At 36.2% G+C, this 27985-nt stretch overlaps 1 protein-coding gene across 2 annotated transcripts; it reads left to right on the top strand.

Annotated features, from left to right (window-relative positions):
- The first annotated feature begins 247 nt into the window (after nucleotides 1-247).
- On the top strand, nucleotides 248-27470 carry dpy19l3 (dpy-19 like C-mannosyltransferase 3). Of its 2 annotated transcripts, none has more exons than XM_077713853.1 (20): nucleotides 248-589; nucleotides 879-1031; nucleotides 1105-1232; nucleotides 4580-4670; nucleotides 5096-5217; nucleotides 5755-5900; nucleotides 5960-6083; nucleotides 6162-6296; nucleotides 7429-7560; nucleotides 8361-8462; nucleotides 9353-9426; nucleotides 10334-10492; nucleotides 10633-10758; nucleotides 11786-11897; nucleotides 12763-12819; nucleotides 13911-13993; nucleotides 18464-18596; nucleotides 19485-19643; nucleotides 25964-26144; nucleotides 27058-27470. In XM_077713853.1, exons 2-19 carry the CDS (start codon nucleotides 896-898, stop codon nucleotides 26141-26143), a joined length of 2199 nt encoding a protein of 732 aa, XP_077569979.1. In that variant the 5' UTR covers nucleotides 248-589; nucleotides 879-895; the 3' UTR covers nucleotide 26144; nucleotides 27058-27470. The 2 variants fall into 2 exon arrangements, with proteins under 2 accessions (XP_077569979.1, XP_077569978.1); XM_077713852.1 differs by having other exon boundaries at nucleotides 249-589; nucleotides 882-1031.
- Nucleotides 27471-27985: the final 515 nt, after the last annotated feature.

Raw genomic sequence — 27985 nt, 5'->3', positions numbered from 1 at the left:
CACTTTTTCCCTGCCTTTTCTTGCTTAATCCTCATATTCCCCTGCTAGAGGGATACAAATTAGTCGCCGAGGAAAAGGCATATATCCATTTGCTCCTTCCCCACAAATACAGACAAATAATGATAATTAATTTACTTAGTTATTCGTATATCCCCGTAAATAGCAGCTAATGAAGGATAAATAGCACGTGTTAGCATTTTTAATTTAGCAGGTGTTTTTGACAGCTTCTATTGTTCCCCTACACAGGAAACAGCCGTGATGGACAACAAAATAAAATGCAGTCGCGTTTAAAAATACATCCAATGACCTACATCTGCACTATTTTTGGTATGTGGGGTGAGTTTTCATGTATGATTAGAGCTAATTATATTTCTTGATCGAAGGTTAGTGGGTGAAATAGCATTCTGGGAAGAATTGCCATTGTATTTTGAAGGCTGGTTCTCTATTTTCGGTATGGACACTCAATCGAATCCTGAGCGGCGGAAAACTAGCCAAAGCAATTGTTTGTATTCATGCCGGTCGACTTAAAGGAAAGGAAGGAGCCGTTGAATTAACCAAGCGAAGAATCGAGAAGAAAAGAGCCGCCCAGGTGAGCGTTATTCCGGCGTCGACTCGCACGCGTACCGTTAGTTTTGTCGGTGGGTGTGCGTTTGTTTGCCGAGACTGGTGCCACAATGCTAACAGCTACCCTCAACTTGAGCTATTACCCAACAATATTGACAGTTGGGAGTCATTTCTCCGTCACAAAAAATACTATTTATTGTACATGTAAGCTCCGAGTAACGCTAAATTAGCCCGTCGCTAAAAACCAGACGTGAAATCAGACACAAGAGGGCGTCCTCGTTGACGTTTTCTTTTCCTGCGCATGCGTGACGAAGCAGCAGGGCCGCGCAACATGGCAGTGTTACGCCAGAGGAAGGGCAGCCGGGGTAAGGAGCCCCCTCAGGTCCTCACGGCGGATTCTCCGGCTCAACAGCGCCACCAAGCCAACTGTTGCTCACAGCGTCATTGCCGCGATGACCTTCTGCAAGGTGAATTTTAAAGGAGCGCTTTTCGTCGGCTTTTTTATTTCAATTGTACTCATTTGATGGTGTCCAATCGCAGGCGACTGGTCATGGGGGTCCATCGTGCGGACTTCGGTGGGCTGGTCGGTCTCGGTGGGCTTGGGCCTCCTGTGCTGTATGTACATAGCCACCCTGCACGAAAACGACCTTTGGTTCTCCAATATCAAGGTTGGCAAATATTTACATTGATTATTTGCCTTTTGTTGTTGTTTGCGTATTGCAATGGTATCAAAGTGGCGGCCCAGGGGCCAAATCTGGCCCGCCACATCATTTTGTGTGGCCCGAGAAAGTAAATATTGAGTTTCTGTTTTAGGATCAAATTCAAATGATAGATATAGATGTATATTAAATTTCCTAATTTTCCTTCTTTTAAATCAATAATTGTAATTTTTTATCCATTTTTCTGCGTTTTTAGTTAAAAAACATTTTGTAAAATCTAAAAATATATGAAAAAAGCTAGAATAAACATTGTTTTAGATCTATAAAAAACTGAATATTCAGTGCTTTTAATCCAGTTCTTATAATCCATTTAAAAATAATCTAAATATTATTATCTAAAATGGTCATACTTTCATATGATTGGCTGCCATTGACGCCAATAGACTTGAGTTAATCTTGTGTCATTTATTGATCACCTTTTGTTAATTATGCAGCCTTCCCAGGTCACTCCAGGACTTTTTACAGTCTTTGGGTATATATATTAGTTTTATTTTTTTTTCTTGCCAAAAACTAACTTTTGGCGTGCAGTGTTTTATTTTTATTTTATTTTTTGACGTGAGAAAAAAGCTAGATATTTTGTTAAGGCCAGTTTTGCTCGCCTCCCCACAATTATTGCAACAAACCCTGAAATTGCCTGTCTTTCTCCTTCCGACAAAGCGTTGCCACGGCGACCCGGCGAACACAGCGCCTTCGCAACTGACATCATTATTGGCAGCGCACTTTGTTCTCCGCTCAGTCATAATCCAGTAAGACATTTTATACAAACACGGCGAACTCCGACGCTTTCCTCCGCCCCGGCCGCAAAAGTCCACCGCTTCCACCGCAAAGTCAAATCCTTTTCTCATAAACGTGTCCACTAAATCAAACTTTTCCTCAACCTGAAAACAAGGAAAGGAACTCAAATCAACATCATGTGTTTTTAACATTTCCAGTCACCCCCTCGTGGGACGCCAACGAGTTTAAAAGCGGGATGACGAGGACCAGGACTGGAAAGTTCATTTTCAAATCGTCACGTAAAACTGGGATTTTTGTGAGAACTTTTTGTGAGGAACAAAATCCCCCAAAATGGTTGTCTATCTCCGTCAATGGCAGTTTAATCGCTAATTAAGAGTTACTCACAAGAAAATACTTGATTAATTGGTTCCAGAACTTGAACATTTTGTAAGTAGAGGTGTACTTTGTATGTAAATTCTCTAATTCACAGGTGTCAAAGTGGCGGCCCGGGGGCCAAATCTGGCCCGCCAGATCATTTTGTGCGGCCCGAGAAATTAAATCATGGACCGACTTTCTATTTTAGGATCAAATTAAAATGAAGTGTATAGATGTATATTATATTTCCTGATTTTCCCCCTTTTAAATCAATCATTGTCAGTTTTTAATCAATTTTCTCTGTTTTTTAGTCCAAAAATTATTTTGTAAAATCTAAAAATACATTTAAAAAAAGCTAAAATAAACATTGTTTTATGTCTCTAAAAATCCGAATATTCAGGGATTTTAATCCATTTATATAAAAAAATCAAAATATTATATTAAAAATGGTCCGGCCCACATGAAATCAAGTTGAGGTCAAAGTTGTGTTAGTGTTGTTTATATCAAGAGAAAGAACTGATTTCCAGAGGTTTGGCTTTTGATTGGACAATTCCAGGCCCTCTAGCCAAATCCGCTCGGCACCATGAAATTTGATTGGCACTTGGAAATCCACCACGTTGAAACAAGCTGTTTCGGATCAAGCCGAACTTTTACGTAGGCAAAAAAAATGAATCATGAAATGTAATATCCATCTATACTCTTCATTTGAATTTGATTCTAAAACAGAAAGTCGCCACTCATCATTGACTTTTCTGGGCCGCACAAAATGATGCGGCGGACCACATTTGGCCCCCGGGCCGCCACTTGGACACCTGTTCTGTATTGTCCCTAACAACCCTGCCGTAAAAAACACAACTAAAATTTGGACTGGACCAATTCAACTTGGACACCTCTAACAAAAAAGTCAGAAACGGGGTTTATTTAGCGAGCTGGCTTCTGATTGGCTAGCCTTGGACGTGGGACACAGCTGGAGTGAGGAGCCATATTGGCAAGTTCCTTCTCCCCAGAACCTCCCTCCCTCTGCCGTCCCTCCCGTTCTATTCTTATAAAAGGTCAGCGTCAGTCCACCAGCACTTCCACTTTTCCATTTCCATCCCACGTTTGTTTGAAGCCTTTTTTGGGGGGGTTCTGAGCTGGAATAAGTGGAAGATCTAAGCTTTGGAAAGAAGACAGAACATTGCCAAGAGGAGTCTTTTGGCCAGGAATTAAAATCATTGGGAAGCGCTTTATTTTTAAGAAGTTTCGGACTCTTCGCTATTGATGCGCGGGCCATGGGGCTCCGCAAACGCCGTGGAGGCGGGGCCACCGTGTCTGCCAGGGAGGGGGGAAAGTGCGAGAAGAAGGAGGTGGAGGGAGGAGGTCCCGGATGCGGTCGGCGGACGGTCGTCACGGTGACGGGGCTGGCTGCTGCCGGCCTGCTGGCTTTGGCGCAGGCCTGCTGTGTCAACGCCTTGCACGAGAACCTGCTGTGGTTCGCTCAGCTCACGGTAGCGACAGGATGGAATTAACAAAAATAAATTTAAAAAAAATTGGACGCTAATAAACGTCCCAAAAATTATCATTGAGGTACAAAAAAGTTTGCTATTAGCAAGCATTCTTTATATTGTATATCTATCTTTTTAAGTAAATGTATTTTTTATACTTCTAAATAAAAAGGAACAAATATTTTTATGGATCACCTGTTTACCTTTATTGTTCTTTGTATTGTTAAAAATGCGGTGTAGCAGCAACTGTTTTTATTTATTAATTTTTGTTCAATTTAAAAAATGGAGGGAAAAATTTGCTGAATGCTATCTGATTTCTGACTTCTTAATTTTTTATTGAGAAGTGCAGAAATTTTATTTAAATTTTAATTCAGGAAGAAAAATTGACGTTACTTACCGTATTTTGCGCCGAAGTTTAGTTGCTTTGGAGCCACATTTTGGTGGGCATTTAAAAAAAATAGAAACCAGCCTTCCACATTACGTTATAATCATTATAATAACCATTTTTGGGATCGCCTTTAACCTATTAAAAAAAAACATGTGAATTGTATTATGGAAAATATGGTAATTTACTTTGGCAGGCTAGTCCAACGATAGTTCTGTGAAGGGTAACTTAATTCTTAAAATTGCATTCCACCCCTTGAGAATGTTTAAAAAGATTAACTTGGACAGAAATTGTTATTTTAAAAATAATTTCTTTTTGTTTTTTTGTTTTCCCTCTAGGAAGTTGAACGTGAGATCTCCTTCCGGACCGAGTGTGGACTGTACTACTCGTACTACAAGCAAATGCTGAAAGCTCCTTCCATACTAGAAGGTACCCTTGAAAATAATCCACTTAGCTAGCTAGCACGTAGCATGAGTTAGCGGTCGCTGAGTCAGACATCCGCTGGACAATTTGGTTGGTGCTAATGATGCACATGGCAAAATCATCATCATCATCCTCAACTCTTTGTTTTCCACCATTTTCCAACACGGATGATGACGTCACTAGAAGGAAAGAGCAAATTCTTGGCAAACGGAGGCACAATTTTGCGAATGAAGTTGTCATCATTAGAAAAAAAAAATCTGTGTCTTTAGTCCGAAAATCATTTTATAAAATCTAAAAATATTTTTATATGGTTGATTATTCGAAGAAAACAAATGTGTCAATCAACCCTGCATTCATCCCGAGAAATTGTCAGTCTTGCTGTATCTTTATATAAATGTGTATATTATTTTTTATTTTATTTCTGTCTTTAGGATTATCGGAGTTGATTCACGATAACCTGACCGAGTCAAAGCGGACCATCAACATCCTGCAGAGGATGAACGTCTACCAAGAGGTTTTCCTCAGTGTTCTCTATAGGACGCTTCCCATACAGGTGACGGACATTTTGTGTCTTGACGTCTTAAAAATTTGCTTATCGGCCTTCCAGTTCTAATAGATTGGACTTCCGCAGTCAATTTCCGCATAGTGATAATTAATGTGATTTTTTGTCTACAATAATATTAAACACATAATGTTAAACTGCAGTTACAACATTCGACCACAAATGGAGTGGGGCGCTCTTTCATTAAGATCGCCAATTCCAGACTAACGCTCAGGAGAAGGAGACGACGACGAGAAAACGTGTTTTTAGCATGTTAGCAATAGAGGCTAAGATGTAGCATTAACGAAAAAGGGTCAAAAACACAGCCAAAAGCGAATTTGTTGCAATTTTCTTTTAGTTCTACATTATAAAGTAAGGTAGCATAGTGACTTACATATTTAAATAAGAAGGGAAGTTGTCGACTTTTTCACAGAAGTTTGAAGTTTCAATTTTGAAACTAAAAATGTGAGTTATTGTGATACATATTTTTTCTTACCGTAGTAATCAACACCGTAAAGCACACTTAAAGGAAAAAAATGTGTATTTCAGGAGTACCTGGAGCCCATGTACTTCTACATCTACAGTGTGTTTTCCCTTCAAGCCGTTTACGTGATGGCGCTCTACATGACGGCGTGGCTCCTAGCCGGCTCGTGGTTGGCCGGTGCGCTAGCCGCCGTCTGGTACATCCTCAACAGGTGGGCGTCACCACGCCGTCCATTTTTTAAATCCCGACTCACCCCTTTTTCTTTTTCAGGGTGGACACCACCCGCGTGGAGTTCACCATCTCCTTGCGCGAGAACTGGTCGCTACCGTTCTTAGCGTTGCAGGTGGCCGCCATCACGTGCTACCTGAGGCCTCGACTGGGCGCCTGGCAGCAGGTCGCCGCACGCTCGTTATGGTTCACGCTATTTTTCATCTTTTTGTTTATTTATGGGTTTATTTTTGGCTTTTTGCAGAAGGTGACGGTGTGGCTGATGTACGTGTGCAGTTTTTGCTTCTGCGTGACTTGGCAGTTCAACCAGTTCATCTTTCTAATTCAAGCCCTGGTGGTCTACACGCTGGACTGCGCTGACGTGTTCAGCGCCACGCAGGTTAGAATACGTTTTTATGCCGTTGTTTGAAATAGTCAGAATTAAGAAAAGGAAATGTTGACCCTACCAATATGGCCGCCAATTTTGGATGTCAGTTAGCTTTGTTTCTAGAATGTGCGGAAACATTTTTTTGCAACTCCAAAAAAATGCATTAATGTGGAAAAGAAAGTTTTGAATCACAATTACCGTAATTTCCGCACTATAAGCTGCTACTTTTTACTTCCATTTTGAAACCTGTGCTATAGTTCACCAATCGTAACAATTACAATATGAGAAAAATATTTAGAAATGTATTTCAATACTATTTTTTCTAAGGAAAATCCCAACTTGGAATCAGTCAAAAATGATTAGAAAGTTTAATTTAGTGAAAACTAAATTTATTGATCAATAGTTGCATACGTTACTTTTTTGTTTACAGTTGCTATAATAGGATATTTTTACACCCGGAAAAGTTAATTGTAATATATGTTTATTTTTTAATTTTTTAAATAATAATAATAATAAGGACATAGGCTTTGTCATCATCATTAACTCTACAAAAGCCTAATTGTCATCATACCCATAAACTATATATGATGAAATTGGTCAACCAAACTGCAGAGCCATTGAGCCAGCCGCTGCACCCATGCGCCTCCATCTTGGCTCTTGGATAATGACTGAAAAAAAGTAATAAGCATTTTAAAGCATTGATGAATTGGGTTATATTGAATTTATATTGAATGTTCAAAACACAGGAATACTTTTGCAGTTTCATATACTTGATACATATGAGGATGACATTTCCCGATGAATAAAGTTATCCATCTATCCATATATTTCATTTTTCGTGGAGAACTCGCGTGGTTCCTTGGGATTCCGGCGATGGAAGAAAAAAAACGAATAAAATGGAAGAAATGAGTAAAAAAAAAACCTGTAAAACTTCAATCTAGGTAGAGTACGTTCCTACGGGTTTTGGGCACACGGCAAAATTGGGAAAAATCCACTTCAGCACGTTGAATGGAACACAATCCAACTTTTTCCAAAAGTACTCTCAAACTTGCACTTGTGGGAAGCCACGGGTATTTTATTTAACCATGCTAGCCCACTCTAATCTACTTTTTTTCCTTTTTTACCTCCCCCGTGTCTCCCCCAGGCGACCACTCTGTATCTGGTGCAAGCCAGTGCCCTGCTGAGCGTGTGGTTGCTGCAGTTCTTCAACGGCATGATCCTGGGCTCCTTGGTGCTCAGCTTCATCGCGGCGGCCCTCGTCACGCGTCACTTTCACGTAAGTATTACTTTTCTTCCATTTTTTTCTTTCTCCTGAGCCAAGGGTGTCAGCGGGCCGCTTTAACGTCAACTTGATTTCACGTGGGATCATTTTAGATAGAATATTTAGGTATTTTCTTTCATAAATGGATAAAAATACCTGAATTTAAAGCCCTGAATATTTAGTTTTTTATAGATCTAAAACAATGTTTATTTTAGATTTTTTAAAATATAATTTTAGATTTTACAAAATGATTTTTGAACTAAAAACATGGATTAAAAAATGACAATTATTAATTTAAAAAGGGGAAAATCAGGAAATGTAATATACATCAGACCATTATAGATATAATATTTAGATTTTTATATATATATATATATATAAATGGATTAAAAGAAGTGGATTGAAATCCCTGAATATTCAGTTTTTTTTATAGATCTAAAACAATTTTTATTTTAGCTTTGTTTATAAATCTTAAGGATTTTTAGACGCATTTCGCATATAAAAGCCTTTAAAGCCCATTTTGAGATATTAAAAAATAATAATGATATTTATAAAAAATAATTATCAAAAATAATAATAAACATGTAGAAACATGTAAGGCGTCGTGAAAACAATTCGATTTTGGCAATTTCAAAATAAAATACAGAAGCCAGAAAGTACGGTTTTGGGGATGATTGATTTTTTTGGGGAGTTTCTTCACCTTAATTTTTTCATATCTTTGAACAAAGTTTTGCCATTGGTGTTTTTTGTAAGTAGAGGCAGTACTGTATTTCTTTTATTATTTTAATTTTAACCAATTGTTGTGCTTTGTGCAGCCTTCGTTGAAGACAGGAAATGTGGTGGCGCGGGTGTCCAAATTGATTATCCACAGTACGGCCGTCTTCCTGCTCACACTGGCCTTCAACTTCCTGGTCAAGGTAACGTACTCCATTTTTATCCTTGTTTATTTAACCCCTTCCTGCATGTACTCTCATTGGTTGTTTGTCTTTTCCCTACAAATTGGATTGGATTGGATTGGATAACTTTATTCATCCTGTATTCGGGAAATTTCCACCTATATCACTGGTGTCAAAGTGGCGGCCCTGGGGCCAAATGTGGCCCGTCGCATCATTTTGTGCGGCCCGAGAAATTAAATCATGAGTTTCTGTTTTAGGATCAAATTCAAATGAAGAGTATAGATGTATGTTAAATGTCATAAGATTTTCCCCAATTGAAATCAATAATTGTCATTTTTTAATCCATTTTTTTTGTGTTTTTAGTTCAAAAATCATTTTGTTAAATTTAAAAATATATTTTAAAAAAGCTAAAATAAACATTGTTTTATATTTATTAAAAAAGGGAATATTTATGGCTTTCAATCCAGTTCTTCTAGTCCTTTTATAAAAAAAAAATTCTAAATATTATATCTAAAATGGTTAAATTTCCTGATTTTTTTTTACCCCTTTTAAATCAATAATTGACATTATTTAATCATTTTTTCTCAGTTTTTAATTAAAAAATCATTTTGTAAAAAGTAAAGTAGATTTAAAAAAAAAAAACTAAAATAAACATTGTTTTAAATATATAAAATAACGGAATATTCAGGGTTTTCTAATCCATTTATAAAAATAAATAAAGCTAAATATTCTATCTAAAATGGTCCATATGAAATTGACGTTAAAGCGGCCCGCGAACCAACCCGAGTCGCACACCCATGACGTCCAATCTCCTTTGACCAGGAGAAGCGGAATGCGCCATTGGCTGGACTGGGTGCCGTAGTTTTTCCTTCTCTTTTTTTTAATTCATTCCTGATGTGTGTGTGTTACAGAAAGCGCTCCGGCTGAGATCAGACGAGCACATCTTTAAATTCATCAAGTCAAAGTTTGCCCGAGGGCCGACGAGGTAGGCGCGCCCAACACCGCTCGCGCTCGTCTTCCCGCGCCGGCGACGCGTCGTACATTTAATTCCTCCTCCGACGAACCCGAGCGCCTCAATAATAGATGACGCTTCGATTAGAGGCCGTCTCCGCCAGATAACGCGGGGGGCCTCCCTTTCAATTATTCAGATGTTACTCGCCGATGCCACGTTTATCGCGGCGTTCGGGCAGGTTTTTTCTTGTCAGTTTGTGGCCAAAATGGTCGCCGTTTTGGCAAATTGAAAAATGAAAACGTAGATAAAAATGTAACTAAGTCATTCGCAGCCAAATATTTTGTTTGTTTTTACGTTTTCTTGAGAAAAAAATGATTTTTAAAAAAACTTTAGAAAATATTGGTATAATAGGAGTCAGACATTTTCCCGTTTAATGAAAAAAAATATTATATTTAAGAGAAACCATACAATTTCCAGACTATTGGAGAACTGAGCCACCAAATACAAAGCAACGCCAAATTTCAGACTCGTATGACCTTTGACCCCTAACCCCCACTAATTAAGGTTAATTTAGCGAATCCGATATCAATAGTACTTTGTTCACTAGAGCACAGGTGTCAAAGTGGTGGCTGGGGGGCCAAATCTGGCCCACTGCATCATTTTGTGCGGCCCGAGAAAGTAAATCATGCAACTTTCTGTTTTAGGATCAATATAGATTTGTATTATATTTCCTGATTTTCCCACTTTTAAATCAATAATTGTCCTTTTTTAAATCCATTTTAACTGTGTTTTTAGTTTAAAAATTATTTAGTAAAATCTGAAATATATTTTAATTTATATTTTTTAATTAATTTTAATAATAGTAATAATTTCATAAATAAGACTCCCATTTTTGTTGAATTTGAAATATGTTTAAGCCCTCCTTGTCTTCCTCCTCCAGGGATTTTGACGCTAACCTGTATCTGTGCGAGGAAGCCTTTGGCTCTCTGCCACTGGACACTCTGGAGCGTCTGTCCGCCACACTTCTGCTGGGCCCGTACGCCCTCACGCTGGCGTTGATGGGCGGGGCCTTGGCTCTGGCCGTCTTGCGCAACCTCAGGTGGGCTACCGTCCATCCTGGCTAGCCTGGCTAGCCTAATTTGATCCATTCTAGCAGCCATTTAAGATGCTCGCCATCAGTTCTAGGCCCCCTTTTTTAATCCCAAGTACTTCTACTCACCACAACGTTCCCCCTCGCAGATTTAAAGGTGGCGTTGCGGAGAAAAAGTCGAATACGGCGGTGGCGCCGGCCTCCTTTCGTCCCGACGTAGCCTACAACCTGCTGCACTCGTTTTTTTACGGCCTGCTGGCCTTCAGCACCATGAGGTGAGGGTTTTTGTATTATTCTTCTTCTTACTCATAGGATTTGTACCTGCTTAGAAGGGTGGCCAAACTTTTGTCTTAGGGGTGGCCTTCTTCTTGTGTCTTGCGATTGGTTAGCTGGGGTAGGCTCCAGCACCCTTGTAAAAGTTGATTTCACGTGGGCCGGACCATTTTAGATAGAATATTTAGATTTTTTTTTTCTATAAATGGTTTAAAAGCCCGGAATATTCAGTTTTTTTATAGATCTAAAACTGTTTATTTTTAATCGTTTTTTAGATTTTACAAAATGATTTTTCAACTAAAAACTGAAAAAAAATGGATTAAAAATGACAATTATTTATTTAAAAGGGGGAAAATCAGGAAATGTAATATACATTGATACTTCATTTTAATTTGATCCTAAAACAGAAAGTCGCCACTCATCATTTACTTTCCCGGGCCGCACAAAATGATGCGGTGGGCCAGATTTGGCCCCCCGGGCCGCCTCTTTGACACGTGTTGTATATGAACCAATCTACTGTGATAAAATAACTAATTTGCAATAACTGCTTTAACCATCAAAGTGTTCATTATTGGCTTTAAATATATATCTGGCACTATCTAGCATTACAAATAGGTATAATGTCTCGACCCCAAATGTAAGACGACCGCAAATTTTTCATTATAATTTCAAGGCAAAACACAGCCATTTTGTATTCGGGCCAACTTGAGCCCGCTCATCAAATTAACGTTTCAAAATTAGCAATGAGGATTAAACGGATGTCGTCAGGCAGGATTAGAATAAAGTCAAAACAATTTCACGGCAGAGTAGGGCTCGCCATAAGATCCTGGAAAAAGCACGGGGACGGACATAAAAGAGGAGGCGGTGCCGCTCGGGTCAAGTTGGGAGCATCAGAGCGCACACGGGCAAACAAATTGGATTTCTTTGCTTTTCTGCAAAGATACCATAAACTGCGTCCAGGCCAAGACTTCTTTTTTTGGCGCTCAAAAAGTTTCCATGTTGACTTGTTTCTTCTTCTTTTTGGGCCAGGATGAAGTACATCTGGACAGGCCACATGTGCGCCGTGGCGGCGTATGGCGTCTGCGGGAGGGACGTGTGGACCATGCTTCTTCACCCCCTACGATGTAACACCAAAGTTATGGTGAGCAGCATTTAGCAAAATTCATTCCGTATTTTAGCGCTTATTCGTCATTTTTGTCGCTAAAAAAAATGATGACTGAATCTAGGGTATGGCTTATATACACATAAATTGGACTTGATATGCACCAAAGTGCATGGTGACAAAGACATAATGGCATTATGCAAGACAATTGATTGCAAAATAGAGAAAATTGTGGGCCGCGTTAACGTCAACTCGATTTTCATTTTTTTTTTATAAATGGATTAAATGAACTGGATTTAAAGCCCTGAATATTCCATTTTTTATAAATCTAAAACAATGTTTATTTTAGTTTTTTTTAGATATATTTTTAGATTTTACAAAATGATTTTAGAAACTAAAAAACACAGAAAAAATGGATTAAAAAATTAACATTATTAATTTAAAAGGGGGAAAATCAGGAAATGTAATATACATCTGTACTCTTCATTTTAATGTGATCCTTAAACAGAGTCGACACTCATGATTGACCTTCCCGGGCCGCACAAAATAATGTGTTGGGCAATTTTGGCCCCCGGGCCACCACTTTGACACATGTAGACCACATTTTTTAAAGATTTTCCCTTCACAGTAGCACATTTGTATTCCCTATTAAAAGCATGAATATGGACATAAAAATTGTGAATCAGGGGGTTCTTAATGAGAGGAATTGTAAAATTCAACAATTTTAAGGGTGCAGCTTGTACGCGGATGCGGCTAATACGCGAGAAAATTCAGCAAAGCTTATTTCAAAGGTGGCCACCGGGGGTCAGTGTGGTTCTCTGAGTTGAGCGCACAGTCAGGACGGAAGGCAAACAAATGTTAGCCTTCTTCATTGACTTTTTTTTTGTCTGTCTCTTGTCGCCAGCTCCGATTGGTCCGCTACGCCACGCCCCTGCTCATCACGGCCTTCCTGGTCTACAAGGTAACGCCATCCCTCCTCATCATAACATACTCATATTTCATATGCCGTCAGCGTTTTGCCACAACTCATCACATTTGCAAATTGGGACCAACAAAATGCAATTGTTGACTTCATTATAAGAAAAAAAAATAATAATAATTGATGTTTCTATTCATTTTTTATTAGTACGTTTATTTCACATTATGTGGTTTGCCTTTAGCCATGATTATCTTGTCTATCCTACATTGGGATTGATATGAATTATTTGCATTATAATGCAGTTGTTTTGGTTTCATTTTTCTTACACCTTTTTTGTCCAAGCGATAAAAAGTATTCTGATAACGTTTAGTACACAGGTGTCAAAGTGGCGGCCCAGGGGCCAAATCTGGCCCGCCGCTTCATTTTGTGCGGCCCGGGAAAGTTAATGATGAGTGCCATTTTTCTGTTTTAGAATCAAATGAAGAGTAGAGATGTAGATTATATTTCCTAATTTTCCCCTTTTAAATTAATAATTGTCATTTTTAAATATTTTTTACAGTTTTTTTCAGTTCAAAAATATTTTTTTTAAATCTAAAAATATTTAAAAATATTTAGTTTTCCACTATAATGTGGAACATAATGATTTAAAGATATTTTCCTTTACTGAGTAAAAACATTGTTTTAGATCTACAATAAAAAATCATTTTTTTTTCTGTTTTTTCAGTTGAAAAATATTTTTGGTAAAATCTAAAAATAAATAAAAAATATTTAGTTTTCCACTACAATATAAAACGGTGATTTATAGAGATTTTCCTTTACTTCGACAAAAACATTGTTTTAGATCTACAATAAAAATCTATTTTTTCCTGTTTTTAGTTCAAATATTCTTGTAAAATCTAAAAAATATATAAAAAACCTCAAATAAACCTTGTTTTAGATCTATACAAAAATGATTATTCAGGGCTTTTAATCAATTTATAAAAAAACATCTAAATATTATCTCTAAAATGGTCCCTTGTTTTACCCCATCAATTTTTTTCTTCACTACCATTCATATTTAAACAGCACTTGGACACAACTCATTGTAATGTGTTTTTTTTTCTTCTTTCTTGGCGTGATGACATCATGGCCAGTTCTGGCCCAAAATGGTGGAGGAGCTATCGGACTTGAGGGAGTTCCACGATCCAGACACGGTGGAGCTCATGACCTGGATTAGGTAGGCCTCCAAACTCTCTCTTTCTCTCTCTCTCTTCCTCATCAAAGGCTAATCTTATTAGTTTCCCCACTTTGTTTGATGTCCTTGATTAGGAAGCGCGTGGGCATTGTGTGTTAGCGCCAGTGTGTGTGTTAGCATAGCCCCCCCACCCCCCAACTGATGAGAGCCCAGGGGTCTCCATGAATAAGACATAAGGGCTCGCTGGAAGAGAGCCGTCATCTGGCCGAGTTCAGGCTTACTCCGCCGGGACGGCGCCCCCGCGCACTTTAAATCGCTCGGCGGAATTTTGAAACGGCGCTACGTTGATTAGCGAGCGTTTTTATTCCCATTGCAAGCTGGCTAAAAAAAAGGATTGGAGCGCCATCCAAGCAAGCGTCAGTGGGTGTTTTTGAACTCACTGGCTGCCCTCGCCACTGTTAGATGTCCAATTCAATTGGCCTGGGTGAATGAACCTTAAAGGTGTATTCGATTTTCTTTCGGAAAAGGCCAGGTTTCTCCTCAGATTTACTTGTAAAAATGTCAATTTTAATCCAGGTTTAATTAGTAAGAGGATTTGTGTAAACAAAACAAATAAAATTGATATAATAGGTCACGTAAATTCCCGTATGGATTTGAAATAATTGCAAAATTATGTTTGTTATGTGTAGGAATAAAAAAGTATGGACTGCACTTCCACTCCTGTCCACTGTTTGGCTGCACGCAGTCATCATATCTTTGCAATCTACCAAAATCAATGCAAAAAGAAGTGTGCCGAAATTTTAATTGGAGTTTTAAGAATGTTATCGGCTGGTATTTAGTTTGGAAATGTTTTTTTTTATTTTTTTTTAAGAATGCCCAAAAATGGACAGGAATTGAACCTGGCACAAAACCAAAAAAAAATAAGTCGTGCACATTCCCGTATTGATTCAAAATAATTGCGAAATGATCGTCACGCATGTTTATTTTGGGTAGGAATAACAAATTGTGGACTGCAATACCACTCCGATCCACTAGTTGGCAGCACATTGCCACCATATCTTTGCAATCTACCAAAAATAACTGCAAAAAGAAGTTTGCTGAAATTAAAATAGGGTTTTAAGACCGCTAGTGGCCGGTATTTAGTTTGAAAATATTGGTTTTGAACGTTTGATCAAAAATTTCAGTCCCGAAAATTAAGTTCATTGGTCATTTAAATTAGGTTCGTTTTTGAAGCGATAGTTTCGGTAGTTACGGCCATATTTGGTCATTTAAAAAAAGAGCACTTGTTCTTTCATCCTTGCGAGCAATTTAGGGAGATGAGCTCCAGCACCACTGCCAAACTGGAGAGCGCGGATAAGCGGAATGGAAAGTGAATGATGGGCAGATATGGCGATAATTGGCGCAATGTCGTTACACTCGTCGGCAGCTGCTGGCGCTAAAGACGCTAATATCCGCCGCCGCGCGCGCGACACGAGTTCCCTCGCCTCAGGAGCTAATCCCATTAGGGCGGCAGGATTATACGGGCTGCGCCCAATGACTCGGCCGGGGGGAGGGGGTGCCGCGGAGTAAACCCAGCCGCCGAACGCTAATTACATTGGAGATGAAAGCGGCCAAAGAGGCTCATCTATTGGCGTCAACGCCGGCCCGTCATTTAATACTACCACATCCAGACTAATCACATTTATGGATACGCGCTACCATCGCATAAATTCGCTGTAAACTATGGAAATTCTCTTTCGGGAAAAATGTTCAGTGGGTGGCGAAATGTGGGTTTATATTCCGGAGCTTTTTTGGGTGGCTTTCTGGCCATTTTGCGGCATTTCAGGGTCATTTCCTGTCCATTGATTTCTAGTCAATTCTTGTTTACTGTTTGAGGCATTTTTAAGGTCATTCTAAGGCAATTTTTTTGGACAAAAATAGTGAACACCAATATATTTTTTGCCAGTTTGAATCGAAAATGAATAGGAGTTAATATAATTCTTTTTTTTTTGGAACGTGTCATTGGAAATGTATAGTCCAATTTTAAAAGATTGCGCAATGTTGCGTTGTTTTTTTTGCCCAAAAACTGGCCGACTTTTCCCCCCCCAAAAACTGGCTGACTTATTTTGCCCCAAAAACTGGATGACTTTTTTAGCCCCAAAACTGGCCAACTTTTTTTGCCCAAAAACTGGCCGACCTCTTTTGACCAAAAACTGGCCGACTTTTTTTTTTTATCAAAAACTGGCTGACTCTTTTGCTCGAAAACTGCCCAACTTTTTTTAGTCCAAAAACTTCCCGACTTTTTTTGCCCATAAAACTAGCCCACCTTTTTTGGCCAAAAACTTGCCAACCCTTTTTGCCCAAAAACTTGCCCGACCTTTTTTTGCCCAAAAATTGCCCGATTTTTTTTTTTTGCCTAAAAACTGCCCGCCTTTTTTTGCGCAAAAACTTTTCCTTTATTTCATACATTTATTCTGAGATGTTTTAATATATGAATCAAAAACTGTAGCACAAGTTCCAATTTTATAAACATTTGTAAAGAAACTTGACATAAAAAGTGGTGCCGCCCAAAAAGCAAACAAACTAAGAAAAAATAGCCAACCAATACGAGTCACCGTTGATCAAATCATTGATAAATGCGCGATGAAGCAAAAACCCATGTCATTATTTTGAGATATTTTTAAAAAATGGTTATTCAATGAGTGAAATCAAATCAATACGGTAGAAAAATGTAGCCCTTGGCAGCGCGCTAGCTAGCGTGATTTCGACGTGAGATGAAAATCCAAATGGACTCGGAGGGGGTGGAAGTCTCCCGGGAGATTTCCCGCTGCGCGCCGCCTAATCAAGTGGACGCCGTAAAAACCGACCCACTTGTACTCAGAGCCCCCCTTCGTTTTTTTTTGCCTTCCTCTACGGATAAAAACTCCCGCGACGCTTTGAAAATTGCGCCTGAAAGTCAATTGGAGTTGGCAACTTGACATTTGGTGGGCGATGCTGTCACACGGGAAGAAAAATAAAAAAAAATCGGCGCTTGAACAGCCTCTGGCTTCCAAACTTTGAATTTTATTGACGGCTACATCAAGAGTAGACCTACCAGAAAGTCTGGGGAAGACACGCCCCTAAAAAAACAATGGAGAACTTTGCCTTTTTCTCACAAAATTTGTCTCTTTTTCGTCAAATGTAAACTCAACTCGGTATTATTTTGGAATAACTTCTATAGAATAGAATCACTTGGCAACCCGAAATTTGGTAGGCGTGTCCATCAAGAGTAGACCCCCCAAAAAAGTATCCATAGCCCAAAAAGACTACTGAAAACTTGCATTCTGCCAATTAAATTTAGCCATAAAACGTAGTTATCTCAGTTATTTATTCCAGAATAATTTAGCACCTGAACACGGTTTGACTAAGAAACTTAAAATTTCATCAAGGTAGACCTACAAAAAAAGATCTCTTGAAGCCACGCCCCAAAATAACAAGAAGACAAGTGTTTTGGTTTATTTTTTTAATTTTTTTTTAAAAGACTTGCCATATTATAGATCCCGCCCTTCCAGCCCCTAGGAACCCAAAATTTTGGTGGGTGTCTAGCATGTGTCGACTATCAAAAAAGTTTCATGAAACCACGCCCAAAAAATTTTGGTTGAAAAATGCAATTTTTTCGCAAAATCCACATTTAACCCATTTTGCAAATTTACTCTCTAGCGCTAATCTCGACACATATTTCTTTGTATAAATCCCGCCCCGTGGCATCTTATCAACCTAAAAAAAATGGTGGGTAAATCTGTCAAATGTAGCCCCTAAAAAAACTCACAACGCTACTACAGTAATCCCTTGAATATCGTGGTTTCACTACATTGCAGATTTTTTTCTGGGGGATTTTTTGTTGTTGTAGAACTTAAAAAAATGTGTCTAAAAATGTGAAAATCCATGCTAAAACTTGCAAGTGGAAGCCTTTCCCCCTAGAACTCAGCACTAAAGTTAAAAAATATATCTAACATTTTTTTTTTAAATAAATGTGGCCATACTTTGTGTTTTTTGTTCATCGCGGCCATGTCTGTTCTACATTAACCGCGATAATTGAGGGATTACTGTACCGTATTGTCCCGAATATAAGACGACCCCCTTTTTCACGACAAAAAATACTTTTTACTTAACCCCAATTCAATTTTTACATAAAAAATAATTACCGCACACCAAGAAGCCACGCCCCCCAATTTAGGCTTTCATTAACCTTCTCTTAACCCCAAAAAGATTGGACATCTAGCGCCTTAAAGTGAGTCTTTCCAATTCCAAAGTAGCCAATGTCGATTGTTGTCCACACTTCACAGACAAAAAGTTCAAAATCAGCGTGTCACTTTTTTCAAAGATTCCTGCTTTTTTGGAAACGCATTCCAGTTGGGAGTCGGCGTGCGGTCTACGGGGGCGGCCATTTTCACAAAAACAAACGTGAACAAAAGCTCGTTTCACCTTTTTTTGCTTTCCATTCCCGCCGTTTTGACTTCTTTTAATCCCACGTGCTGTTTTTTTTTTGTTTAGCACAAAAACCAGCGAGAATGCGGTGGTGGCGGGGAGCATGCAGCTACTGGCCGGCATCAAACTGTGCACCGGGAGAGTCATCACCAACCACCCGCACTACGAAGACAAGGACTTGAGAGACAGAACCCAACAGGTAGGTAACACCCACGGAAATAGCCGTCCAAAACGCGAGATCCCCGCGAGCCACGTTTTTTATTCAAATGCACCAAAAACATCACGGTCCCAAAATGGCCACACGCTGATGACCAAAAAAAATAGGTGCTAAGGTTTTTGGGTCATGAAGGTTAATCCAAAAAACGTTTAAAAATTATAAAGAAAGGATCCAAATAAGTGGTCTGTTTTTTATTCGTTTTTTTTGAGAAAAACTACAAAGATTAAAGGATGCAATAATAATCCGACAAACATCTTTGATTAATTATTAGAAAAATATAATGGATATTTCTTGTGTATTTTTCTGCGAAAATATTTTTTTTAATCAAAATTTAATTTAAAAAAAACAGGGCTATAATTCATATATAAACCTTGACTTTTCAATTTGCCTTTGTTTTATTTTCAATATTTGGAAGATAAAAATACTACTGTCGTGTTTCCTAAATTCTACAAAAAATAAGAAAACAAAATGTAGAAAAGTTGATATTTTTTGTCTATTTTTCAGCAAAATGCCTTTAAAAATTTTTCAAAATTCTTGTAAAAAACAATTGGTGATATACTACAACTTCAATTTGGCTTTTTATGTTTTATTTTCAGTATTTGGAAGATGAAAATACTACTACCATAAAAACCATGAAATGGATGTACCCCAAAATAGTTTTAAATTACCACAAAATGTAGAAAAGCTTAGATTTCTTGTCTATATTTCACCAAAATGCTTTTAAACATTTTTTGTAAATTCGTATAAAAAAAAGCAATTTGCTCTAAACTTTTCAGTTTCACTTTTTCTGCTCTTTTATTTTCAAATTTTTGGGAGATGTAGCATTAGAAGAAAGAAGTATTTTCATGCTATGCCGCTCTTGTTTTGAAGGTGTACCAGGTGTACGCCCGGCGCTCCCCGCAGGAGGTCCACGGCATCCTGCGAGAGATGGGCGCCGACTACGTGGTGGTTGAAAACTCCATCTGTTACGAGCGCCGCCATCAGCGGGGGTGCCGGCTGAGGGACTTGCTGGATCTGGCCAACGGACACGTAAGTCCCACTTTTCATTCCTCCCGTCCGTCCGTCAGGTGTAAAGAAAGCCAAGAAAAAGGGATGCTTCCAAAAAACGACATAGTATAGTAAGGCATTTTTGTTCAAAAAACGACATAGTATAGTAAGGCATTTTTCTTCAAAAAACGACATAGTATCGTAAGGCATTTTTCTTCAAAAACGACATAGTATAGTAAGGCATTTTTCTTCAAAAAACGAAATATAGTAAGGCATTTTTGTTCAAAAAACGACATAGTATAGTAAGGCTTTTTTCTTCAAAAAAACGACATAGTATAGTAAGCTTTTTTCTTCAAAAAAACGACATAGTATTGTAAGGCTTTTTTCTTCAAAAAACGACATAGTATAGTAAGGCTTTTTTCTTCAAAAAACGACATAGTATAGTAAGGCTTTTTTCTTCAAAAAACGACATAGTATAGTAAGGCATTTTTCTTCAAAAAACGACATAGTATAGTAAGGCATTTTTCTTCAAAAAACGACATAGTATAGTAAGGCTTTTTTCTTCAAAAAACGACATAGTATAGTAAGGCTTTTTTCTTCAAAAAACGACATAGTATAGTAAGGCTTTTTTCTTCAAAAAACGACATAGTATAGTAAGGCTTTTCTTCAAAAAACGACATAGTATAGTCCGGCATTTTTCTTCAAAAAACGACATAGTATAGCAAGGCATTTTTCTTCAAAAAATGACATAGTATAGTACGGCATTTTTCTTCAAAAAACGACATTGTATAGTAAGGCATTTTTCTTCAAAAAACGACATAGTATAGTAAGGCATTTTTTTTCAAAAAACGACATAGTATAGTAAGGCTTTATTCTTCAAAAAACGACATAGTATAGTAAGGCTTTTTTCTTTAAAAACGACATAGTATAGTTAGGCTTTTTTCTTCAAAAAACGACATAGTATAGTAAGGCTTTTTTCTTCAAAAAACGACAGTGTAGTAAGGCTTTTTTCTTCAAAAAACGACATAGTATAGTAAGGCTTTTTTCTTCAAAAACGACATAGTATAGTAAGGCTTTTTTCTTCAAAAAACGACATAGTATAGTAAGGCTTTTTTCTTTAAAAACGACATAGTATAGTTAGGCTTTTTTCTTCAAAAAACGACATAGTATAGTAAGGCTTTTTTCTTCAAAAAACGACAGTGTAGTAAGGCTTTTTTCTTCAAAAAAACGACATAGTATAGTAAGCTTTTTTCTTCAAAAAAACGACATAGTATTGTAAGGCTTTTTTCTTCAAAAAACGACATAGTATAGTAAGGCTTTTTTCTTCAAAAAACGACATAGTATAGTACGGCATTTTTCTTCAAAAAACGACAGTATAGTGAGGCATTTTTGTTCAAAAAACGACATAGTATAGTGAGGCATTTTTCTTCAAAAAATGACATAGTATAGTAAGGCATTTTTCTTCAAAAAACGACATAGTATAGTAAGGCTTTATTCTTCAAAAGACGACATAGTATAGTAAGGCTTTTTTCTTCAAAAAACGACATAGTATAGTGAGGCTTTTTTCTTCAAAAAACGACATAGTATAGTAAGGCTTTTCTTCAAAAAACGACATAGTATAGTACGGCATTTTTCTTCAAAACACGACATAGTATAGTACGGCATTTTTCTTCAAAAAACGACATATTATAGTACGGCATTTTTCTTCAAAAAACGACATAGTATAGTAAGGCATTTTTCTTCAAAAAACGACATAGTATAGTAAGGCATTTTTCTTCAAAAAACGACATAGTATAGTAAGGCTTTTTTCGTTAAAAAACGACATAGTATAGTAAGGCTTTTTTTTCGTTAAAAAACGACATAGTATAGTAAGGCTTTTTTCTTTAAAAACGACATAGTATAGTTAGGCTTTTTTCTTCAAAAAACGACATAGTATAGTAAGGCTTTTTTCTTCAAAAAACGACAGTGTAGTAAGGCTTTTTTCTTCAAAAAACGACATAGTATAGTAAGGCTTTTTTCTTCAAAAACGACATAGTATAGTAAGGCTTTATTTTTGGTAAAAAACGACATAGTATAGTAAGGCGTTATTTTTGGTAAAAAAAACGACATAGTATATATAGTAAGGCTTTATTTTGGGTCAAAACGACATAGTATAGTAAGGCTTTATTTTTGGTAAAAAAAAAACGACATAGTATAGTAAGGCTTTATTTTTGGTAAAAAAAACGACATAGTATAGTAAGGCTTCATTTTTGGTAATAAAAACGACATAGTATAGTAAGGCTTTATTTTTGGTAAAAAACGACATAGTATAGTAAGGCTTTATTTTTGGTAAAAAACGACATAGTATATATAGCAAGGCTTTATTTTTGGTAAAAAAAACGACATAGTATATATAGTAAGGCTTTATTTTTGGTAAAAAAACGACATACTATAGTAAGGCTTTATTTTTGGTAAAAAAACAACATAGTATAGTAAGGCTTTATTTTTTGGTAAAAAAACAACATAGTATAGTAAGGCTTTTTTCGGTAAAAAAAAACGACATAGTATAGTAAGGCTTTATTTTTGGTAAAAAAACGACATAGTATAGTAAGGCTTTTTTCTTCAAAAAACGACATAGTATAGTAAGGCATTTTTCTTCAAAAAACGACATAGTATAGTAAGGCATTTTTCTTCAAAAAACGACATAGTATAGTAAGGCTTTTTTCTTCAAAAAACGACATAGTATAGTAAGGCTTTTTTCTTCAAAAAACGACATAGTATAGTAAGGCTTTTTTCTTCAAAAAACGACATAGTATAGTAAGGCTTTTCTTCAAAAAACGACATAGTATAGTCCGGCATTTTTCTTCAAAAAACGACATAGTATAGCAAGGCATTTTTCTTCAAAAAATGACATAGTATAGTACGGCATTTTTCTTCAAAAAACGACATTGTATAGTAAGGCATTTTTCTTCAAAAAACGACATAGTATAGTAAGGCATTTTTTTTCAAAAAACGACATAGTATAGTAAGGCTTTATTCTTCAAAAAACGACATAGTATAGTAAGGCTTTTTTCTTTAAAAACGACATAGTATAGTTAGGCTTTTTTCTTCAAAAAACGACATAGTATAGTAAGGCTTTTTTCTTCAAAAAACGACAGTGTAGTAAGGCTTTTTTCTTCAAAAAACGACATAGTATAGTAAGGCTTTTTTCTTCAAAAACGACATAGTATAGTAAGGCTTTTTTCTTCAAAAAACGACATAGTATAGTAAGGCTTTTTTCTTTAAAAACGACATAGTATAGTTAGGCTTTTTTCTTCAAAAAACGACATAGTATAGTAAGGCTTTTTTCTTCAAAAAACGACAGTGTAGTAAGGCTTTTTTCTTCAAAAAAACGACATAGTATAGTAAGCTTTTTTCTTCAAAAAAACGACATAGTATTGTAAGGCTTTTTTCTTCAAAAAACGACATAGTATAGTAAGGCTTTTTTCTTCAAAAAACGACATAGTATAGTACGGCATTTTTCTTCAAAAAACGACAGTATAGTGAGGCATTTTTGTTCAAAAAACGACATAGTATAGTGAGGCATTTTTCTTCAAAAAATGACATAGTATAGTAAGGCATTTTTCTTCAAAAAACGACATAGTATAGTAAGGCTTTATTCTTCAAAAGACGACATAGTATAGTAAGGCTTTTTTCTTCAAAAAACGACATAGTATAGTGAGGCTTTTTTCTTCAAAAAACGACATAGTATAGTAAGGCTTTTCTTCAAAAAACGACATAGTATAGTACGGCATTTTTCTTCAAAACACGACATAGTATAGTACGGCATTTTTCTTCAAAAAACGACATATTATAGTACGGCATTTTTCTTCAAAAAACGACATAGTATAGTAAGGCATTTTTCTTCAAAAAACGACATAGTATAGTAAGGCATTTTTCTTCAAAAAACGACATAGTATAGTAAGGCTTTTTTCGTTAAAAAACGACATAGTATAGTAAGGCTTTTTTTTCGTTAAAAAACGACATAGTATAGTAAGGCTTTTTTCTTTAAAAACGACATAGTATAGTTAGGCTTTTTTCTTCAAAAAACGACATAGTATAGTAAGGCTTTTTTCTTCAAAAAACGACAGTGTAGTAAGGCTTTTTTCTTCAAAAAACGACATAGTATAGTAAGGCTTTTTTCTTCAAAAACGACATAGTATAGTAAGGCTTTATTTTTGGTAAAAAACGACATAGTATAGTAAGGCGTTATTTTTGGTAAAAAAAACGACATAGTATATATAGTAAGGCTTTATTTTGGGTCAAAACGACATAGTATAGTAAGGCTTTATTTTTGGTAAAAAAAAAACGACATAGTATAGTAAGGCTTTATTTTTGGTAAAAAAAACGACATAGTATAGTAAGGCTTCATTTTTGGTAATAAAAACGACATAGTATAGTAAGGCTTTATTTTTGGTAAAAAACGACATAGTATAGTAAGGCTTTATTTTTGGTAAAAAACGACATAGTATATATAGTAAGGCTTTATTTTTGGTAAAAAAAACGACATAGTATATATAGTAAGGCTTTATTTTTGGTAAAAAAACGACATACTATAGTAAGGCTTTATTTTTGGTAAAAAAACAACATAGTATAGTAAGGCTTTATTTTTTGGTAAAAAAACAACATAGTATAGTAAGGCTTTTTTCGGTAAAAAAAAACGACATAGTATAGTAAGGCTTTATTTTTGGTAAAAAAACGACATAGTATAGTAAGGCTTTATTTTTGGTAATAAAAACGACATAGTATAGTAAGGCTTTATTTTTGGTAAAAAATGACATATTATAGTAAGGCTTTATTTTTGGTAAAAAAAAACGACATAGTATAGTAAGGCTTTATTTTTGGTGAAAAACGACATAGTATAGTAAGGCTTTATTTTTGGTAAAAAAAAACGACATAGTATATATAGTAAGGCTTTATTTTGGGTCAAAACGACATAGTATAGTAAGGCTTTATTTTTGGTAAAAAAAAAACGACATAGTATAGTAAGGCTTTATTTTTGGTAAAAAAAACGACATAGTATAGTAAGGCTTCATTTTTGGTAATAAAAACGACATAGTATAGTAAGGCTTTATTTTTGGTAAAAAACGACATAGTATAGTAAGGCTTTATTTTTGGTAAAAAACGACATAGTATATATAGTAAGGCTTTATTTTTGGTAAAAAAAACGACATAGTATATATAGTAAGGCTTTATTTTTGGTAAAAAAACGACATACTATAGTAAGGCTTTATTTTTGGTAAAAAAACGACATCGTATAGTAAGGCTTTATTTTTGGTAAAAAAAACGACATCGTATAGTAAGGCTTTTTTTTGGTAAAAAAACGACATAGTATAGTAAGGCTTTATATTTGGTAATAAAAACGACATAGTATAGTAAGGCTTTATTTTTGGTAAAAAAAAAAAACGACATAGTATAGTAAGGCTTTATTTTTGGTAAAAAAAACGACATAGTATAGTAAGGCTTTATTTTTGGTAATAAAAACGACATAGTATAGTAAGGCTTTATTTTTGGTAAAAAATGACATATTATAGTAAGGCTTTATTTTTGGGAAAAAAACGACATAGTATAGTAAGGCTTTATTTTTGGTAAAAAAACGACATAGTATAGTAAGGCTTTATTTTTGGTGAAAAACGACATAGTATAGTAAGGCTTTATTTTTGGTAAAAAAACGACATAGTATAGTAAGGCTTTATTTTTTGGTAAAAAAACAACATAGTATAGTAAGGCTTTATTTTTTGGTAAAAAAACAACATAGTATAGTAAGGCTTTATTTTTTGGTAAAAAAACAACATAGTATAGTAAGGCTTTATTTTTTGGTAAAAAAACAACATAGTATAGTAAGGCTTTTTTCGGTAAAAAAAAAACGACATAGTATAGTAAGGCTTTATTTTTGGTAAAAAAACGACATAGTATAGTAAGGCTTTATTTTTGGTAATAAAAACGACATAGTATAGTAAGGCTTTATTTTTGGTAAAAAATGACATATTATAGTAAGGCTTTATTTTTTGGTAAAAAAAACAACATAGTATAGTAAGGCTTTATTTTTGGTGAAAAACGACATAGTATAGTAAGGCTTTATTTTTGGTAAAAAAACGACATAGTATAGTAAGGCTTTATTTTTTGGTAAAAAAAACAACATAGTATAGTAAGGCTTTATTTTTGGTAAAAAAACGACATAGTATAGTAAGGCTTTATTTTTGGGAAAAAAACGACAGAGTATAGTAAGGCTTTATTTTTGGTAAAAACGACATATATGGTAACAAATAATGAAAAAAAACTTAAAGCTGCCATAATTCTTATTATTTTTTTGCTGATCACATGATGTACTCTCACCCCATCAGATCATGGACGGCGAAGGCGTCAACGATCAGGACCTGGTGGCCGCCGCCCACCCGCGCTTCTGCGACGCCGTCAAGTCGGAATCGCCTGAGTACGGCGTTTTCTTCAAAAGAACCTTCCGGAACAAAACCTTCCACGTCTATCGGGTCAAGAAGAAAGCCAAGAAGGGTGACCATTCCTGAGGTAACCACGACAACCTTTTTTCACGCTTTTGTAAAATTCAAAAATGGCCAAAACCCAACAAAAATTAGCCAAAAAATCAGAATTTTTTTGTAGGTAAAAAACGTAAAGACTCGCATTTAGTTTGGTGCAAAGAAATGAACTTTATTGAGAAAAAAACAAATGAGAGCAAATACAAAGCACGAAACTTTTCCAAAAGCTCATCGTCACAAATGATGATAAAAAAACAAACAAACTAACAAAGATAGATTTTTTTTTTTCCTCTCTTAAATTTTTGGCTTTGCTCCCAGCAGCGACCGCTCACGTAAATATTCCGTTTTTTTTTTTTAAATTCTTCTCTTTATGTACAAAAATGTGCCAGTCAACAACAAAAATAGCCACCAAAGAAATAGCAAAAAAAAAAAACAGGCCTTTGCAAACACACCAAAGCTTTTCACGGGCGACCAATCAAAGGACCTTTTCATATCCAACAATTGCTTTTTCATCTTGTGGCTCAATCAAGATGAAATGCAGAAAAAAAAAGCGTGAAAAGACTTAAATTGAAAACACTTTTTTGTCGCTCTGAAAAATTCAAGGCCTGAAATTACATTGGACAAATATACATGTAAAAGCTTTGGGATAGTACAGAAATTGAGAAAAATAAAAGGCCAGAAAAGGTCAAGTTAAATGCGTAAATAGAAGTAAAAATAGGAAAATCCTGAAAAAAAATTAAACTTTAAAAAAAAAATTAAAAAAAAAATATGATTAAAAAATCAATAAATTATCCAATTTTTCTGTTAACACCACCTTATATATATTTAATGTTTGACCCCATTTCATAGACCATTAGTTTTGACACTTAATGACCAATTTTTCTTACTTGTGTAAAAACATTTCAAGTTTTTATGACTAACAATTGCCATTTCTATCTTTCCAGGTCCCGAAACTCGGCCACCGAAGACCGCGTGCGGGTCCCTTCTTCACAAACTTTGCAAAGAAGGCACCAACTACCAACTAAATCAGGACTTGGCCTCAAAAATGTCAAGAAAAGGACTGCTGATGCATACCTAAGTCACCCAGGCGGACATCAACATCGGCAAAGACAGTGCAGAGGTTCGTGAAGCCTACGAAACGGGGTCAAACATTTTCGAATACAATTTTTTTGCAAGCCAAACTTGATGAAAAATGTGCAGTAAACATGTCCAAGTTTGCTTTTACTTCAAATTATAGGTGCTACGCATCGAATACGGGATCTAATGTCGATGGAAAACTACCCTGAAAACATCTGAAGTTAAGCAGGGTTGGCCCTGGTAAATATTTGGATGGGAAACCATTCGGCTGCTCCATCTTACTCTTATGTTACCAATAGGAATTAGCTCCAATGCTAATGTGCTGGTTAAGCCTGGAAGAAGCAGTGGGATCTCTAAGATACAGGCAGACATCTAAATGGTAAGTGTGTTACTCTTGCAGGCTCACATCTCTGGGTGCGTGCGTTCAAATCCCGGTCACTCCACACCAAAAAAAAAAAAAAATGAAGTTCTACTTATACAATTTTCTGTGTAAGTCTTTTTGTATAAGTGAACTTCATTTTCGGGTGTAGTAACCACACAGCTACCGGTGTGAAGTCTTCCCCATGACCGGGATTTGAACCCACGTAGCTAGAGCTGTGAGCCCACAAGGTTGATGCACTAACCACTTAAGAAAGAGTCTGTAAATTAGAGATCCTACTGCTTTTCACAGGCTAAGTGAACACATTAACATTCGAGCTAATTCCCATTGGTAACTTAAGAGTAAGTTAGAGCAGCCGAATGGTCTCCCATCCAAATACTAACCATTGCTAACCCTGCTTCAGTGTTTTTATGTTA

The sequence above is a fragment of the Stigmatopora nigra genome, chromosome 3 (genome assembly GCF_051989575.1).
Source record: "Stigmatopora nigra isolate UIUO_SnigA chromosome 3, RoL_Snig_1.1, whole genome shotgun sequence".
NCBI classification, from domain to species: Eukaryota; Metazoa; Chordata; class Actinopteri; order Syngnathiformes; family Syngnathidae; genus Stigmatopora; species Stigmatopora nigra.
Note: the sequence above shows the minus strand (reverse complement) of the source record. Positions and strands in the feature narration are given on the sequence as shown.

Coding starts and splice junctions, on each gene's coding strand:
- dpy19l3 (XM_077713853.1), top strand. CDS start 896: ATGGCAGTGTTACGCCAGAGGAAGGGCAGCCGGGGTAAGGAGCCCCCT. Junction 10,759..11,785: donor CTGGCCTTCAGCACCATGAG/GTGAGGGTTTTT, acceptor TTTTTGGGCCAG/GATGAAGTACATCTGGACAG. Junction 11,898..12,762: donor GATGTAACACCAAAGTTATG/GTGAGCAGCATT, acceptor TCTTGTCGCCAG/CTCCGATTGGTCCGCTACGC.